The 20294-nt window shown below is 44.2% G+C and overlaps 1 protein-coding gene across 7 annotated transcripts in view; it reads left to right on the top strand.

Moving 5' to 3' along the window:
• The window catches only part of PHKB (phosphorylase kinase regulatory subunit beta), a 1358073-nt gene that overhangs the window by 1234367 nt on the left and 103412 nt on the right, over positions 1-20294 (top strand). For all 7 annotated transcript variants that reach the window (XM_086945119.1, XM_086945122.1, XM_086945118.1 and 4 more), the window contains one exon: positions 8962-9096. In XM_086945119.1, coding sequence (XP_086801245.1) covers positions 8962-9096 — 135 coding nt within the window. The remainder of the gene's footprint in view (positions 1-8961; positions 9097-20294) is intronic.

Here is a 20294-nt window from a genome sequence, read left to right as displayed (position 1 = left end):
TTTGAATGTGCTCATGGCATCATATATTTTGAAAAAGTTAAACAAGATAGTTATAGCAGCACTGTATCGCAAAAATGCAGAGGCAACCCTAAAGGACTGAGAGCACTTTGTGCTCGTGACAAGAGGTGACGGCGCAAGTGACAAGTGAAGAACACAGCGCTAGGCGCATATGAAAAAAGTGATGTAAAATATGTACAGGATGATTGGTTCTAAGCAATACTTTTCTTGAAATAAATTAAACACGATTCAGAACAATTCCATGAACCAGAGAAGGATGTGCGCCATATATTGCACTGGAAAAGAATGTCCTGGTCAGGCACGACTAGATATTCACAGTTGGCGCTTTGTGCTTTTAAGCATGATTTTCACTAAGGGCCCAAGCAAAGTAGAAGGATGAGAGCCTTGGGTGAGAGGAGACAAGCCATTGAGGGAAGGAGAATGGCCCATGATCTAAGTCTCAGGGAGCTACATCAGAGCTAAGCAGATGGAGTCCAGCAATAATGGTTGCAGCATACCTACAGAGCCCTTTGGAGGGAAGAGGATCCAAATCCCTAAGGGTCAGGTGCCTGATTATGTTGAGAGGGATGACATTCACAAATGGGTTGAAGCTAATGAGGTGGCTTTACAGTTGCACAGGATCCCTGAGGATGATTAGGGGGCTAGTCTGTGAAAGCATATCCCTTAGAAGGGAAGAGACACCCTACTGACCCTAGCGCTGTGGCACAGGATGAGGTAACACCTCATGAAGAAAGCCCTTTTTGGGAATTATGGCCTTACCCCAGACAAGTATAGGCTCAACACCAGGGTCCATAAGAGGGTACCTGCGAAGTGACCCCAAGAAGGGTGGTTCAGGTTCCCCACCAGCAGAGTTAAGGAAAGTCAAGGGAGACCCAGACAGGTCCCAGAATAAGGGGGAAGTAACAGGTTTCCATGTACATTCTGAGAAACAGGGCAGAGGTTCTTGTGGGTGGTGGCCCTGGGCACCTCAGTTTCTAATCCTCAGTATCTACTTTGGGTTCTTGGATAAAGACAGAGATGTCTTCAGTTTGTGTTCAGACTGGTCCAGAGGTTCCAGGATTCATTCATGACTGTTTCTCGGGCGCAGTGGGGATGAGCCTATATTGTGGACCTGTGCCAAGTTGTCCCACATCATAAACTGGTGTTTGAAAGGGAAAAGTTTGAACAGAGCATTGTTGATCTGTCCCAATTGAACCTATTGCTATTCATTAGCTTAAATACTGGAATAAGGAAGGGAGACTCTGACTCATAAAGATTATCGTTAAGTGATCCAACCATTCTCAGAGGCGTGCAGCATCATTTCAACCTCTTTCTTGGGGGTAGAAATTAAATGAAATATGCTGACGAGGACTAACCCTCTAAAAGCAGTCTACCTCAATGCACCCATGGATGAGGGGGTAGTTGGCAACAATGTTGACGTCAGCAGGCCTCTGTTCTTCCCACATGTGAACGAAGACGACTAGTGCCTGTGATATCTACATATGCAAAGGCTGTTGACGCATTATGTAGCAAACCCTACGTCTGTAGCAACAGTGCTCCAAGGCAGACCACACCCGCCTTCCCCTTGTTAAGTTAGCAAAGCCCTTTATAAATTTGATAATTTATGACGTTCCTATGCGGCTGCCTGGCTGAATTTAATCCCCGAGTAGTGCTGTAATACGTCTTGTTCTGACTTTCTGTTGCATCAGCAAATTTATATGTACTGCTGCCTGCTGGAAAAGAAAAGGTAGCTGTTCCAGCCAGCTATGGAATGAGATACTTGTTGATCTATGTAATTACAAAAAAAGCAAAGCGTGGTTAATGATGCATGAAAATCTCCCCATTTTGTACAGAGACGTGTTATAAGGTTAGCGTGCTCCAGTGGATACTTCTACAGCGAGGTTCAAATTGGGAAATATGTACCAGGGTATAAAACATCCTTAGCACCATCACTTGTAAATGCTTTTTAACATCACCAGGCCACTTGAAACCTGAGTGGTAAAGCACCCTTGAAAGCCTCAGGATTTTGATTGATTCATTGCAAAATGATATGATATAAAGACAGTGTTATGTGTCTTTAATAGAACTTCTGATGTTTAACATACATTTATTACAGTGGTAACTCTGGAGCCATCTACAAGGATGTTAGTCCTCCATGTTGTGGGCTTATTATTGATGTAGTTCTAAATTGATGTGGGATACAGACAGCCACACGCGTGTGCGCAAGAACTCACAATCCCCAAACCCAACCCCCTGTTTCTGCGGTAACTTGACCTCCTTTGGCATTGAGTGATTTAGTGAGGTGTTTTTATGTGAAGCATTGAAAATAAAATGGTGTCTAGGTATTTGGAAGGGAGAGCATGTGGAAGAGCAAGGGAAGGATTGCAGACCTAGGAGGTAACCTTGATGTAGTTTGCTAGGGGCATCAGTGAAATAAAAACGTGTGGGGAGTGGGTGAGCGTTTGCAGTGTGTGTTTCCTACTGTTACTCAAAGCATGTACGCCCACGCATCCCTTCTGCTGACCGCTCCTTTCCAGCTGCACAGGCACATCCTTTCTCAATTTTTCAGTGAGAATCACTCATCATGGTCTGTATGTGGCACCCTTTTAAGGGAAATGTCACTTTCAGGCATCTACATTGTGGTTTTAGTGGTTCGTTTTAGTGGTGCTTTTTAAATCCCCCCCCCCCCCCTTCCCAACTCCCTCCCCTCTTATTTGCATCCTTTCTTGTTAGCTGACCTCTCTCTTGCCTGCTGGCATGGTTAAAGGTTATTATTAAAAGCAGTTTCACCTAGGAAAGTGCGTCAAAATAGTTAGTAAAGTGGTTCTACATTTCCAGCCTTGCAAAGAGACCACACTGCAGTCTAGTAAGAGGAAGAGACTGCCATTAGAGCCCAGTTGAGCACACTGACTGCTTCTAGCCAAGCGCCACCAAGACTCTGCAATGCAATCTCTCAGAGGCATCTCTGAAGACGCCTCTATTGCAAAGACAGTAGCTAGCGCCTGCGTCAGACTCTCTCCATCCCATGCCTTCCTAGCCTATGAGTGAATGCACACTGGTACAGTGACAGGAAATGGTCACAGTGTCAGTTATAAAAGCTAGATCTGTTTAGGTTGAACGTAAATCATATGTAAAAATGAAAGAAGCCGTAAATTCTAGTAAGACTATTGAGTAGCGATCACCTCAGGGTTTTGAATCAACCCACATCATTTTTTCTCTGGGTTCGACTGCCTCACATGCTAGCGGATGTGTCGGTCCCTAACATGTATGACACTTCCTTTTGAAATGTCCCAAGAGAGAGCATGTCTTCATGCTACTGCTGCTTGGCAGTAGTGTTGCCTTCAATGCCCCCATAACTTCTTTGTAAGATGCAAAACACAGAGAATCATAAATCATTGGTGTCACTTAATTGCTCTGGTACTCCTTGTGTATCTTTGAAGAAAGGGCACGAGTCAAGAGTAAGTGCATCATCTGACACCAAAAGAGCCACATGGGTCTTTGGGGTTCCTTAGTTACTTGCTATTTGCACACTCCCCAAATTATTTATGCCACCATATGACCTGCGCACTTGACATTTGCAGGACGTTCCTCTAAATTCTGCTTTTGAGTATAGCCAGGGAGCCAAAATGCAGCAAGTTTGGCTGTAGAAGTGCTATATTTGCAACTAGCAGCTTGTCTGCTGCATTGACGCTAATGTGCCTGACCCGCCTGACCCCTTCATGGCACTGATATGCGGGTCACTGCGCTTTCCAGTCGCTCATAGCTGTACTGAATTTTGAATCCCGTTCTCTAAGGAGATGGACTTTAACTAGTTGTGCCGTGGGCTGTTTTAATGGGAATACGTTTCTGCTTTAGTGAGTGGTATTCACTCGCCGTTATTCCCCCAGGGAATAGAATGCTGTTGGCGGCTTCAGTTCCGAGAAGCTGTAAGGCTTTTACATTTTGCATTTGTAACCTTTTGGGCAGCCCTTAGTTCATTGGCGAGAGCTAGGGGCATGAATTCTTTATTCAATTAATATAACTTGAATCCGTGCTTCCTACTCGCTGCCTGGAGTTGTGTAGCGCCCAGGAGGCTTGGTAGGTTGGGGCACAAAGCTTCCGGTTTGTTCCAGGTTCAAAAACGAATGCCAGCTCTGTAGTACAGCCCTGCAGTTAGTTCATTATCACTCTCAAGTTTCTTCTTTATTTGCTTGCATGCACATATTCAGTAAAGTGTAGCATTTCCAGGTCGTTTATTATTACTCCTGTCATTTATATGCTTATGTTCCTTTGAGCATTTCTTTTATATTAGACACCATCTTAAGAGCAAAGACAAATGATACATGCATTTTTAACTGTGTGATAAGACAAAGAGCTTCAAGTTGCGACCAATCCAAAAATTAACTTTAGTGGTTAATTCTTGTAATTCACTATTGGGACCAAGTCCTACTTGGTACTGAAGACAAGAAAGTGAGGAAACTCATTTATAAGACACTTGATTGAAACAATGAAAATCTACCTCCAAAACCATATATATGTATATCGTCATAGAATCTGAATGACCAAGTAACTTAATCTACACTGGATTCATGAAATGGCATACTAGACTTTCCTACGGCAATGTAAGTACCTCTAAAAGCCATATAAAAAGCTGCATAGGACAAAGATCATGATAGTTAGTATGCTGCGAACTCCAAGGATCATCATTCTCACTGCCTGTTGAATACACACATAGACTCCCGTTTTAACATTGCTGGACAGGAGGGCAGGGATCCACTAGGAGGAGTTACAGCTGAAAAAAGGCACATTCTCCCCTTTCTAGCAGTACCTCTCCTGTGTAGATCGGTGCTCGGGGACAGTTATGTTCCACAAGCAACGATTAAAGGGAAACCACCCTAATGGCCCCAACAGGTTTTCCTTTCAGTCATTGTGACGTCAGCAGGTTATGTGCACTGTGCGTCTCAGCGATCGGAAAAAAATGATGTTGGAATGCAAAGGAAGCTTTCCCCTTCCATCCCTTCATTTAAAAAAAAGAAGAAGAAAGTCCTTGTGGTGCGAGCATCACAAGGATTTTCGGAATCATTATGGTGCATGAACCCTTCGTTTCCACCGCGCGACAAAGATAATATGATGGACGTGAGTGGTTCGTCTATTACATTGAAGCGGTTAATGTGCTAACACTGGCATCATTAGTACATTAGAGCAAAGCACATGGGAGGGAGCCAGCAGGGGCAGACAGCTAGGGCCGTTCAGTCCAAACACTCCGGTTAAGGTGGAAGGATACACTCTCACAGCGAACAGTATTAAAAGAAAGATGAACACCAATGGGCAGAACTAAGACAGAGTTTGAAAAAGTTTCAAGCCAATGGCTGAAGGAGGCAGGTTGAAGAAAAACAATGGTTGAAAGGGACGTGCCCAAAGCCCACTAGGGTATTTTGTAAGCAAGAAATGTGTGTTGACAGCTGTACTGTCAAAACCCATACCTAAAAAGGGTCCACATCCTAGAACGTTTGTCCCCTTGATTAATCTGCGCCAAATTTCAGATGCTGAATGCCTGGTGTTTGATCTACGTCTCTGGCAATCAAATTGATTTTCCTTTGGACTAAAGGTCTTAATCATCACTTCTCTTACAGTTGAAGGGTTTCTGTAACATATCGCTACGTAGATTAAAAAAATATCAGATGTAGCTTTATATAATTTACGCATTGGAGTAAAGTTCATAGGCGAACATGTGGTGAAAGATTTTTTGCTTGGCTAAGCTGCTACCAATCGAAGATGTCCCAGTGCTCGTTGCAGGCACAGCAGTGACTTCAAGACTTATAAATCGATCACCCTTCCAGATCCCGCCTAAGTAGCAACCATTTATGTGTCTCAGACATTAGAGTTTGATTTTGTTTCCAGCATTGTTTAGTGTACAGCTCCGTGCAATGTATTCCACTCAAGTGCAATGGAGCTCTACTGTAAAACACAGAATCTAGTTTTCAATTAATCCAATTTAAATAAATGAGAACGGTGAAATCATTAAACATAAATACTCTATCTATCCAGTAGATTAATTTAGTTGTTTCCTTGTTTTGTGATTCTTGTGTCAGCTGTTAGGTTTTCCTAATTAGCTCCAGGCCCCAATTCTGAATTACTGAAGCTTTAATTTGAGAATTTGGAGTTGATGACTGTCAGATGTAAATGGGGCCGTGGTTAATGAAGCCACAAGCAGCGTGTAATTATTGTTACACGTCGGCGATTCGGCAACTTCTCAGATGTCTGAATTCCTCCCTTAGTCGGTACAGTTCACTGGCAGCCGACTCTTGAGCAGGGCTCCAGATTGAATTAGTCCTTTCAGTAATTGAGGGGGGAAAGACATTTTTAAGTCTGAAAAATACAGTTTAATTCTTAAGTATGCATATTTTGTTGTGGCACATACCTTCTGTGCAGGTAAATGTGTTTTGAATCGGGTAGTAGCGGTGCTCTGCTAGTCGTGAAGTCCAGCTTTTCCGCTGGTCTGGTCAGTTTCAGGGCCATAGCGCTTCAGCTAGCCACGAGATATGTGTGATCCCGCAGGACTCGCAGCCGATGCTACATGTTCGTTCATCTCCATTTCTTTGTGATTTGAGAGTAAAGGTCTGCCCTGTTGAGTCCTAGAGCTGCGTCTCACTTTATCACGAGACTTGTTCCTAAATGCTTGCTCTTCTACTTTGCGAGCTGACACTTTTAATTGATGCACGTGCAGAAAGTACAGTAAGTGGTAACTTTCATGTTTTTACTGGTGACACTTACATCAGTTCCATCTCTGCCAAGTGACACTGATGAATGACTAATGCCCTGATTCAGAATTTGGTGAATCGGTGATGCGTTACAAATGTTAGGGACGGCCCGTCCACCTTATTACAAGTGCATTATATCCTAACACCCTAGTAATGAGGCAGAGAGGCAGATGGGTTAGGCACCACGTTGGTGAAGGAGTACCTGTCCAACAAGGCTGAAATCCAAGCCTGAGGCTCCTCAGGAGCAATTAATAACCGGACTATCCTGCAGTGTAAAGCCTTGACAGGCCTCCTTCACTTCCACAGGTCTTGACATGGCAGGTAGAAGGTAGTTTGAGTAAAGTGGTCCGTGGACCCAGTGACCTGGAGATAGACCGATGCGTCCTCTGAATGCCAGTGGAAGGACAGGCCATGATCCTGGAGATGTTTTTGAAGGGAATCATGTCAGTGTTCAAAATAATGGAGAGGAATGGGGTGTTGCGGGATTCTGCGATAATGGTGTTTGTTTTTTATTACTTGTTTGTGTCCACTGAGGAGCAAGCAGAAATAGTCTATTGGGGTTCCAAAAACTCCTGTGGAATCCTGTAGTATTTCAGTTAGGGCAAAATGTAAGATAAGTGGAAGGCAGTAGAGAGGTCCAGGAAGATGAGGATCATAACTACCAGCTTTATTGAACAATAAATGGTAGCTCTAGATAAATTAGTTAAGTGATTTGCATATTCAGCAGGTAAATGCTCTGGCAATCAAACTTAAACCCTGTTTATTGGGCAATTAAAGTGCTGGGCGGAGATACGATGCAGAACAACAGAAAGAGGAAAACGAGTGAAGTAACTTACTGTAAAAAATGTATATTTCTCAACCAAATATATGAAAAATCTAACAAAGTTCAAATAGTCAGTGTATGGTTTGTAACTGCTCCATATAAGCATGTGATATCCTGGGGGCAGAGTGGTATAGCATATGCATCAATACAGTGGTACAGACCTTCAGTTAGTCTGTCTCGCAGGCTTTAAAGATCTTGCAGATATGGCTCATTGGTACAATTCCACCTCCCAAAGTGGTCCACAGCGGTCACATCTCTCAAGCCACGGTTTCTTAAACAGCTTCATGAAACTTCCCTTGTGGGATACAAACACTCTGATGTCTTTGTCTTTTTTGAAGAAAAATGGCTGAATTCAGGAAATGACCATGGCAGGCAAAAGAGGTAGACAGTCTCTCCTCAATTAGGATTTGTAAAATTGTCAAAAATGTTCATTGCTTGCTTGACTTTTGTAGAAGAGAGCAAGAGAAATATGTGGTATACGGAACATCAGTGTTAAAAATATTACACTGGACTGAGGCGACCAGCCAATGCATTGTTTAATAACACATATTAATAAAAGGCATGATTTTTTTTCACATTGTCACTTTTTGGTTACAGAGCTAACGCTTTTTTGTTGGCAGTTTACATGGTAGAAGGAATAACCGACACATTTCTAACTTTTTGGGGAATTTTGTGAATGCAGATGTGATATGTGCATCCCATTAACTAAAGTAGATTGTTTCCACAGGGCTTATTTTACAAGAATAGAACATGCCTAGAATAACATTTTTTGTTCTTTTATCATAATGCAGAGTCAGGCGTTTTTGCCACTTTATAATGTGTGCCTTGAGCCAAATCACAATTCAACCATGATGGGATTGTTAACGTAACTTATTACAAAAACTATTCTCTGGAAAAAGTACAGTATGAGGTTAATTATTTGAAAATGTAGAACAATAGAGGGATTGCTTTTCAAGTCAACCCGCTAAATGTAATTCTTTATAGCATTTAAAATGCCACATCGACTCCTAAACGTCTTCACAACCCCAAACATTGCCCTTCAAAATCCTGGTATCATGAAGTGATCCAAAAGCAAATTTCAGTGTTTTTTTAAATTGAAGTATTACTGATGTTGGGTCTGCAGAAGTCCAATTATCTACTCTATTTTGAGAATCGTATCATTCACCTGGATCCTGTCTGTTTCTCTTTGGGTCGACCTCCAAATCGCTTTGGCGCATGGTTGCAGGTGTTATTCGTGTTTCTTGCTTACTTGCATGTATTTTATGGTGTACATCCGAGATCTTTTGCAAGCCTAATTATCAAATTTTCTGTGCACTGTGAAACTGATTTTGAAATTAGATTGCTTACCCTTCAAAAATAATAGTTTTATTAAAATCTGCAAATGCTTCTGACACACTTCAGATGGATTATCCACGCCATGAAGTACGAATTGAAAATCCGAGCAGGGGACATGCCCGCCTGGGACTTGTACCAGCTGTCGCCCAGCAACGTCAAGCAGCTCTTACTGGATATTCTTCAGCATCAGCAGCAAGGAAGGTAAAGGACACCAAACACCTCTGCCACTGGAATGTGTCTCTGTGCTTATGATTAGTAAAATGGCCAAGGGTGGGCAACTTGTTTGAGAATGATTGAAGCTGGATTATTATAAAATCTGAAAAAATGAACTTTAAAAGGCAATGTAAAGATATACATTGACATAGTTCAAATCAAAACAGAAAGAAATATTTTTGTTCAGCGAGTCGATGGACCTTTCATGTTGTTGACTGCGTCCACACTCCTTTTGAATACTAGCAACGGCTAGCAGGATGAAGCAAGAGTTTCATGGAAGGACGACAAGCCTATTGGTACAGCATTTTTTATTTATTTACCTCAGAGGCTGGAGTGCTCAGTTGCCACAACAAATTGTGTACTGCCCTCAGGATCTTTGACATTGTGACCAGTTTGTTCATAACTCCGCAACCATCATAAACAGGATAACAACGATTCTGTTACAAACACATTATCTTTTACTCTTATTTGGGTTTACCCAACAAGACAATCTGTGTTAATGGAGGTCTTTTGTTCGGGTCAATAGGTGTTAATGCGAGTCTATTGTCAAGTCAATAGTGTTAATGGTAGGTTGTTGTCAAGTCAATGTACGCTAATGGGGGTCTTTTATCAATTCCCTTGGTGTTCTTCGGAATCTGCTGAGCAGTGAGTAGTGGTTAATGTAGATTAAATGTATGACCTATACCTAGAGTTCTGAAAAATGTGACTTGCATATTTTACATGGAGTACAAATCACTGCAGACTACTGGAAAGCTGAAAAGACTGGAAATGCAGTGAGCTTACATTTTTAAATGATCAAGTAATATACAAATTGTGATTTTAGTGACTTTTGGGATGTCTCGAGGGTCTGGACTGCACCTGATACCCAAGGACAGGTACAACTTTCTTGCAATTTTCAGCTGTTCTTTTATGGTAATGGCCTCCCCCGCTCATAGAGTTTACCTGGTATTTAGAAAGATTAACATGTCAAAGGAACACAGGCATGTTCAGTGTAGCACACCTGAGTTAGAGAACAGATTCCTCCATTATACATAGCAGGAATTAAAATGTGTAATGTGCACTCTACCAAAACTATTTCCATGCAGTTGCAACAACAACAGATGGCGGTGACCAAACACAAAGCACACTTAGAATAGTTCTCCTCCAGACCTAAATCTTTGTAAAAAAAATCCTTAATAAGAAGGTGTGCTTTTCTGACCTGTAACCTTAGATAGTGTGGTGTATGTCATAAGTGATTGAAGAAAAAATGGAAAGATTGACTTGTGTTTCTGACTTTAGACCAGCAGGGAAACGCACAGTGATCCTCGTACCATGACGGTAACCCACATTCCTAGTCACTTGGCAGCTGAAAGAACAGAACACAATACTTTAGGAAGCCCACAAGTCTAACATGCGTTTATAATGCCAAAACAGACAATATGGCAGGAAAATAATAAGCGACAATTGTGATTTTAATGGACAAGAGCACCCGCTCAAAATCCAGTTGGTGCATTTAATGCTAAAGTCGTTAAAGTTCTGACACATTTGTATACATTTTCTGTCAACACAAGTCACTGGAAACGTGTACATGTGATACAAATTTGTCATTTAAACAAATCAAGCAAATGAGCACGAGGCAGAATCTTCTCACGAGAAGAGATGCAATAAGACCGCGAGGAGGAGCTAGACGTGCATAAGCAAATCGCTGAGTTCATTACTTTGTGAACTTCACATTTCTTACAGCCGATTCCTAGAGCAAGGCTATGCTTACTACACACTGTAAAGAAATGTGGAATGGAACAACACTGAATAAAATGGCTCTAGGCCTTTGAGAGGCATGCAACTTTGCAGACATGTTAGGTTATTTAATGGGCGCTTTGACTTTAATCTAAAAACAGCATTGACATTCGGTCATGTAACCTATTAGTCAATGTTAAGGGGAAAGTGTGTAATAAAGCGTTTATAATAAAGCACTAGTATTGAAGCATGGAATATATGATTCTGCTTTCTCAACCATCCTCCCCCTTCTTTGCCGGGAGGCAAAATCCTCCACAGCAGTTCAGTTGCATATAAAAAGCTGATTTTGACTTTTATATCTTTTTTATCACTATCCTCATCATGCTGAAAAGCAGCAACCGTAGAATTGTGAACAGGGCTTTTATTTGTGCAGGTGCATAGGAGATTATTAGTCTGATTCTTGCGTACAAGGTTACCGCAGTCAAAATTGAGAGCAGTGTTTTTTTCAAATATTTTAATTCCCCAGTTCCCAGAGAGTCCACCCAGCCAAGACCAGATAACACATGTAATAATTTCTGAAGCTCATGCAACATCTTAATTCTATCTTTAAGGTGAGCTGTTTGGTTAAGTATGGTGAGTGAAGTGTTGTAGAGATCTGTGCAGTATTCAATTACTACTATCGCGCAAACACCTCCCTCTGATACAAGGAGCTAACCGAAAGCCATTATGTTCTCTAAGAATATGTTTTACTGAGCCTCTAATTGATCATTAATCAGTCAGAGTGCAGTGGTGGGGTTATTCGGGACTTCCTCCAATTTCTATGCATTGTGGTTAGTCTCCCGAATAGCTTTCCCTACTCCATACATAGAAAAGAGTATAGTAAAGAATCTGGTTGTTTCATAAATCGCACACTATCTCTAGGGAGGATGAGCAACAGAGTGTCTGATGGCAGGTGCAGCATCACCAGAGTAACAGATTCCAGTCCATTCTTGGTGCAACAAGGGGAAGACTTGAGTTCACAGATGAAATGAGCATGTCTTTCTTGATTGCAATGTTTTTGAAACACCATATGTGTGGGAAGGTGGTATTCATATGGAGGAGACTCGAGGCAGTAGTCTCTATCACAATGCTGCACTCACTTTGACCCACAGTCTGGGTTATTCAGGCTAAGATGGCGATGTTTCGGCCTCTATCCTGGATTTCACCTACCAGCGGAGGGTATTGCTCGAAGAAAAATATTCGGGATCCAGTCTGAAGGCTGAGAAATCCAAAGGTAAGGAATCTGTGACTAGATCATGTCTTTACCAGATGAGGCGTTACTGAGGGTTAGTAACTTGTCTGCCAAGATGACCACTTGACCGCATTGCTCCATACCAGGGGATCACAAGCTGTTGTGATCCTCTCCTCTCTGCCTTGCTTGTTCATGATTTAATATGTGCATGGCGCCAGGGATTCAGTGCAGTGCCCCATGGAGGTGTCTGTGGCCCTGGATGGCAAACCTAGGCCGGCAGGTTGAGAGGAGTGAAGGGGGGCCAGGGACTCTCGTGTCCCACCCTACCCTTCACCTATTTGCCGCACATCAAATGCATAGACTGTTGATGCTGCCGGCCTGCGTCGAACGTGAGAGAGCCCAAGATGGGTGTTAAAATCTGGCAGCGCCTGGAGTGTTTTGGTTGTGGGGCTGCAGGGCAACTCCGCTTCAGGAGTGTGTACAAGGGGGCTAGACTGTGGAGATTGTGCTGCCGACTACTGGAGCTTCTGCACCCCACCCACCGGCCCCACTACCCCACATTACTGGAAACAACTGTTGAGGTTGGAGGCTCCCTTTGGAAGAGCGAAGTCCCATGGCAGATGTTCAAACACACAGGTCTGCTGTCCCTGCTGTGTTATGGGTTCCGATGGCCTTATACATTGAACAGTAAGCTCGGCTGGTGCTGCCAATGACACAACATGATTGACCGGTGGTAGAGCCAAATATTGCAGCAGGGGTGTGGCAGGCACATTTTCAGTCACTTTATAGTTCAGAGCTGGGAGAAACCATGATTACAATCGGTAATGGACTGGCTGAATATGGCGGGGACTTGATCACAGTGGGGGAGGTTAAGGCAGCAATTGCAGGTCTGGCATCGGGAAAGGCGCCAGGATTGGACGGTCTTCCCGGGGACCTGTTCAAGCAGGAGCCCGATGTTTGGGCCCCCTACCTTGCTACTGTATTTAATGCAGTCCTGCATGGCATGGAAATCCAGAGTACTTGGCTGGGGGCAGAGGTGGTTCCTATATTTAAGAAGGGCTCGCCTCTGCTCCCAGCCAACTACAGACCAATCAGTCTAATTGATGTGCCCCAGAAGCTTTTTGGTAGGATACTGTTGAATCGCCTCCAGGACTGAGCGGAGGAAACTGACGCCCTTAGTCCATACCAGGCGGGCTTCAGGAAGGGAGTCTCCACAGTGGACCAGGTTTTTTGTTTGAACATTATCTACTGGAGGACACCATATTTATGGACTTGCGGGCCGCCTTCGACCTGGTGCCTAGAGGGAAACTCTGGAGTGTTCTTGCCGAGATGGGGGTCCCCCCGGACATTTTGGCAATTTTACAGCGACTGCATCAAAACAACTATGCCCGGGTTAGGTGCGGGAAGCTTGGGGAATTAACGGACAGATTCCCCGTTGACAGAGGGGTTAGGCAGGGTTGTGTACTGGCACCAACCCTGTTCTGCCTCTTTGTCAACGGGGTAATCGCCCATCTCAATGGCATTGAATACACTGATGCTCCAAAATTGAACGGCAGCAGGGTGCCTGCAATTATGTTTGCAGATGATACCCTGCTGCTGTCCAAAACCCCCATGGGGATACAGAGGATCCTTGATTCTTTTGTGGTTTTCTGCACGGAAAGGGGGCTAGAGATCAATGCTATAAAAACTAAGTTCATGGTCTTGAACCCAACTCAAAGATCACGCCCGAACCCCTTGCTGGGATCATCACGTTTAGAGCGAGTCTCCACCTTTGAATATCTGGGTGTAACGTTGAATGAAACCATGTCCTGGGGAACACACCAGACTAGGGCAAACCTCAAATTAGTGCAGACCACAGGTGGCATCGTACGGATGATGAAAAGTTCCACATATCGACCACTGGGGCCGGTTGTCCAGATCTATAAGGCACAGGCCAGGGGTGCCATCACATATGGGGCGGAATTGTGGGGCCATACACCTGGCCACAATTTGTCTATAACTGAGAACAAATTTATTAGACAGATAGTTGCACTCCCGTCTAGTACACCGCTCCTCCCTTTGAGGATGGACTTGGGACTGAGACCCATAGCAGACGAATTGGGCCTCAGGCCCATAGCCTTCTGGCGAAGGTTATGGAGCAGTGAGGAACTTTTTACCTACAGGGCAGAACTGAGGGAGTTTCTAACCCACCCCAAAGCCTTACAGATTCCCTGGAAAAAATATATAAAAAAGTCCTGTGTGAGAATGGGGTTCCCAGACCTATGGTCCGATCCAGCTAATGCGTCACTTAGGATCCCACGAAGAGTCTTGGCCAATGCTTATTATGAGCAGAAACTGACTATGGTTTTAGATTGCCAGGGCGAGGGGTCATTAACATCTGTATTTACACAATGCAAGGATTCCTACAGGCTGGAGAGGGTCTTGGACGGGATGACTCCTGTGCTGGCCAGGAAGCTATTTCTCCAATGGAGATATGGCACACTGCCTTTGCGGTCATACACTAGCTCCTGGTCAACACCGCCCTCTACCAAGCAATGCCCGGCATGTACCTGTGCTGAGGAAAGCGACCTACATGTGGTCTTGTTTTGTCCAACTTACAAGGCCGCTAGGAAATATTGGCTTTTACCACTTATCAGAAACTTTGGTTGTAGGGAATACCCCCCGATGTATAGAATTTTAAAAACTGATGTCTCGGGACCAACGGTGTTTGCACTAGCCAAATTCCTCACAAATGTCTGGCATTCTCGCACCCGTATTTTAAAGTCGCAGTTGACCACTTAACTATAAGAATATGAATTTTAATGTATGGCCTTTTATCTGCTTTCACTCAAGAAGTACCTATTTTTTTTTTAGGGTGGAAAGGTTTTACATTATATTATGTGTTTTACTGCATATCTTTGATGGTTTTATATTGTACCATATGTGTTTTACTGCATATCTTTGATGGTCAAATTGGCCGAAATAAAGATTGGAATTGGATTGACCGGTGAATAAATTAATGTTATACAGAACACGGTGAAACTGTTGAATTAATACTGCTCACAATTCACACCTGGTAATGCAACTGAGTTCCGCTTGTCAGACCAATATTGTGGACACTGATGAAAAACAGGGCGAATTGTCTTTGACCAATGCAAGGACACTAGAGATAGAGCATGTGAGCCAGACCCTCAGCCTACATCAGCCCAGATGGTGAATGGTGAAGCTAAATTGCTGCTCCTTGACTTGAAGGGAGACCGTACACCAATAGAAGGGAATCTGAATGTGATGATGACCCGGCTAGTAAGCATAACAGTGTACCTGTACAGACGCCTGGATGGTTCAGAACGGTGGATCTCTGACTTGGTGGATGACAGAACTGCTGAGTAAACTGCTTGGAGTAGACACTAGCGGCAAAGAATGAAGACTTAGAGGTGCACTCCTGTCACAATTGTTCAAATTATTGACCTGCCAGAGTCAAGACAGATGATCAGGCCTGAACTATTTGTGGAAGCATGTTGTCTGAATTGTTTGACTGCGACCGTTTTACTGCTATGTTTATGGTTGAGTGTGCTCACCACTCGCTGATACCGAGGAGGATACCTGGTGCATCTCCATGCCATATTGTCTCACCCTTACTCAACGATTGTGACAGGAATACTGTTTCACGACTTGCTAGAGAGCAGGGACCCCTACTCAATTAGGGCTATATTGCTATCTTCCCTGATTTCACTGTAGTGGTAGAGAATGGCAGGCGGAAAATTCACAGATGCCAAAAAAAGTGCGGAATTCCAAGGGTATCAGATATGCAGTACAATACCTAGCGAAGCTACGGGTGGAGGAAAGGTAAGATGACATTGTGACTCAACAAGAGTTTTTGCTAAAGACTGGATATACAAATTGGGGTTAAAACGCGTTGCGTGAAATCAACTAAACTTATATTGCCCAACAAACATTCAAACTCATGACCTTACCTCCACTTCTAAGTGACATGTTTTGTTCAATAAGTCCAAGGAGTGATGGGACGAAATCAGTAGGCAAAGAATGAATCGAAATGCAAATGAACTCTGAATCCCTGTTGGCATGGGGGACATTGCACACCAACATAACACACCATGTTGTTATTTCTGATTTTGAAATGGGTGGTTTTTAGTGGTATGTCTGTTGATAGTTGGTGTTATCAGTCTGGATGGGGTACTAACAATTTGATGGGCCAGTTTGGGTGGCAAGGGCGGTTGGGACGGCTGTGGCAAAGGTGTTTTTTATTTTCTGTGCTATTGATTTGTTACAACACCAGATGATGATTAGATTGTATGCTGTCTCAGCCTGGTGTAATCAAATAACTTCCAATTTCAGAAGTACGACCCTATCTGAGGAAAGCGACATGAGGTGTGAGAGTACTCCTAATGCATAAAACTATAACTCTTGTATCTTGGAATATTCATGGGATGAATAATGTCCTTGTGAATCTCTTTGGTAACAGCTTTCTCAAACCTAGTAATTTCTGCAAAAATTGTGCTCCAGCATACTGAAGTGAAACACATTAGCCAATCGTTATGAGACTTCAAGAGACGTTTTGTTCCCACATAGGCAATATACCAATAAAACCTAGCATTTGAGCTTCTGGCAAGTCCAGTTTAACATGTTGCATCCCTCCGTGAAGTGCTCTGATACCCTCTTAGGTCATGTTCACGCTTTACAAAACCTTTTTAAATTCTAGACATTTCACCACATACCGTTCTTTTTTCTCCAACTGTCCCTGCCACTGAGGAAAGTGCTTTCTTCGCCTTTGTTATGAGAAGTTTAGCAGAAATAATAGATCTACAACTCCCTACTATTGAGGTGAAGACTAATGTTCTAACAAAGGGACTTCCGCCTAGTCAGGTGCCTACAGAACCTCTATTACTATTTAAAGAGGACATCACAAATACCCTCTTGGGCACGTGAGCGAAACCATAGTCCAGCACAAGGCGAACCAGCCTTCCTCACACAACATTCCACACCAGAGATCTTGGTGGTGCAGACGTCTATCAGTAATATGAATACCAACACATTCCCTACCACCCTACCTGATTGTGAGACAAAATGAATAGAGACATTTGGCAAGTGTATATTTTCCTCCACTAACCTTACTCTGCAATCAGTGAAGCCCTGCTGTCTTCTAGGCTGCTACTCTCATGTCCTATGGAGCACAGTGGCCCAACTTTTGCAAGCAGTTCTGGATGACCTTAGGGCGCCCTGACCCAAGTTATCCAGGATGGTGACAACACAGCTAAATTTGTCATTTGCTCAGGCCTTGGCATGACCGACTGCTTATGTCTTTCTGTGGGTACCTTTTTAGCACTTTTGTGCCACGTCTGGATGAGGTCTAACAACTTCTCCAGGAATGTTGAGGCATATTTAATAGCCTTGCTGTTTGATGGCTCTTGCCTCGTTGATGACGAAACTGATTTAGACATAGAACAGTTTAAAGAAAGCAGGGCAACAGCCTATTGTTTGGGTCTGTCTGCCCCGTCAGACAAATCCACCAGCAAATTTACCCCTTCTGTGGCTGTGGTCAGGGTTTTCAATTCAGGCTTTCCAGCCTTTTTATGACCAAGGACCTGGCTCACAAAGATAATGCTCAGGGCATCAGGGACAACAAACAGCTCTATTCCCCGCCCCTCCTGCATCCGCAGTCACAAAACAGCTTTAGTTTGCCCTTTCCATCACAAAGCCTCTCTGTCAGAGACAGGATCCAATATTTTCTTCATTATTAGTCTCAAGTCATCACCTCAGACAAGTGGGTCCACAAAATTGTACATCAGGAATATGGCCTCCTTCTTCTTTCCACCCAAACGTGCCCCCGTACCTTCCACCACCTTCAGGTCAACTGACGGAGGACCACCTCTCCATCTTGTAGCAGGCAGTGCAGGCCCTTTTGTCCAAAGGGGCAATGGAGAGGGTTCCAGCCAAAGTAAGTAGTAGATGGGTGTTTCTCCCGCTACTTCCTGGTACTTATGAAGGACAGAGGCCTTCATCTTATTTTAGATCTATGCTCTCTCCACTCATTTGTGCAAAAGGGAAAATTCAAGATGCTCACACTAGCACAGGTCATGTATGCCCTAGACCCCAGGGACTGGATCTTGACATTGGACCTTCAGGACACTCCTTCCATATCTCTGTCCTGCAGACCCATTGAGGCTACCTCTGGTTTACAGAGGGCCAGGAGCATTTTCAGTTCACAGTGCTCCCTTTCGGCGTCACCAGTGCCCTTCGGATGTGCAGGAAAGTGATGTTGGTGGTTGCAGCTCACCTTTGGAGGTCAGGGGTACCAGTCATCCTGCACCCCTATGACTGTTGAAAGTGTGCTTTCCCGAGGCAGTTGTCACCCAGTGCTAGGCAACTATGAATCTGCTAATATTGTCGGGGTGAACTATCAACATGCCAAAGTCACACTTGACTCCTTTACAGACACTACCATTTGTCTGAGCCAGTCTGGATACAGTACGTTTTCATGCCTTTCCTCTGGAGCAGAGACCAGGACAGTTGAGCTATGATCCCGATGTTTCAGCTTCTGTCCTGAATCTCAGTGTGGGTGACTGAGCCTGCTGGCATTGTTGGCCTCCTGCATCCTGTTTTTTTTTTTTTAATACATTTTTGGAAACCTTTATTGTGCATCAGTAAAAGAACAAATACGGGCCCACAACCCTCAGGCCGGCCACGGATATACTTGAAAGCACCAGGGCATGCAATACGGCGACACAGTAGCACATTATTACGTTAAGCAGGCATGTAAAAGTTACACTGTAGATCATCGTAATACCGTGTCCAGGAATAGTGAAGGTTTGTTTTATATTTTTGTTGCAGCTATTAAAGTCCGACATTTTAAGTTTACATAAGCAGCAGACTAAGAAAGTGGAGACGTTGCAGGCATGACGTGACAGTAGCAACAATTGCACCGAGTAATCCAATTACCCAAAAACCAAAACCACCCAGGCGGCATGGCGGCTCAAAGTTTATACAGCAGAAGTAGCAGACCTAACATCATACCCAGTGTCCACCGCCACCCACCCTCATCTGTCCCAGACACGGACCCAAGAAAGAATAAAGAGGAAGAGACGAAAACAAAGAAAATAAAAGGCACCATAGAAACTGAAATCAGGAAACTAAAATCCCATCCCCCAACCCCCCACCCTACACGCATGCAGAGGCTACGGCCTACCCCCCCCCCCCAGCAGTGTGTCTGTCGCCCAATAAACCCGAAATAGAGAACAAGGAAAGAAAGAGAGAAAAAGAGAGGAAGAATTATAACACTTGAAATATAGGGAGTAAGAAAAGAATAAACTAATCTAGGACTCCCATAAAAAAGGGGGAAGGTGGGGAGGAGCCCACCAAATACCAGGTCTCCCGGACTCCTCAGCCACAAAATACCCCCTACACCATATGCAGCAATAGGTTTGGAAGACATAGGACCCAAAGAGGGCCAGGATCATTCACACTCAGACTCCCCAGCCCGCACAAAACCGCCATCCCATCAACAAGGGTAAACAACAGGACATAGCAACTGCAATCTTAAGTGGGGAAGAACATCACATATAACGCATCAAAATATCAGAAAGCGTTCCAGTCCGGGTCTCCGCCAGCCGATCAGGTAAAACCAACAAGAAGAACACCATCAGCCCTGGCCTGATCGTCGAAATCCCTCCAAACATGGCCACCGCTGAGAGCACACCCCAGGCAGAACAAAGGAGCAAGATGGCCGCTCTCGACAAAGAAGAAGCAGATGAAGAGGAAATGAATGTCTCCAGTCACCAACGAGTTCATTGTCCAAGAAGACGAACTTCCCCTCGATCGCAGGATGACACGCACTCCACCAGTGTAAAAAAGAGGCTCCGGAGGCAAAGGCTGCGAGGGGGGGCAACAACTGGGAAGTCGATGAGCAAAGCCATAGTAGCGATTGTGTAGGCAGAGTCTCAGTTCTCGGAGTGGAGGGAGACTTTGCAACTGTAGCCCCATCAATAAGTAAACATCTAACATTGTAGCCAGGGACATGCCGCTCCTCTGTATGCATATGCTGCAACATTGCATCCACTTCAGGAGTAATTAGAGGCAGCAGGGAGCCAGGCAGCCGCGGTCGCCCCATGTCAGATGTAACTTCCTCAATCTTCCGCCCCAGCTCCCGGGTGTTTCGCCGCCATGCAGCCCGTAGGTCGGCAAGGGCTGCCAGAATATTACCACAAGTCAGGTCCCTCTGCAATTGCAGCCGGTCCGCACTGCG

Source organism: Lissotriton vulgaris, chromosome 12 (assembly GCF_964263255.1).
Source record: "Lissotriton vulgaris chromosome 12, aLisVul1.2, whole genome shotgun sequence".
Classification (NCBI taxonomy): Eukaryota; Metazoa; Chordata; class Amphibia; order Caudata; family Salamandridae; genus Lissotriton; species Lissotriton vulgaris.
The sequence above is the reverse complement of the archived record's forward strand: the minus strand, read 5'-3'. Positions and strand labels throughout refer to the sequence as shown.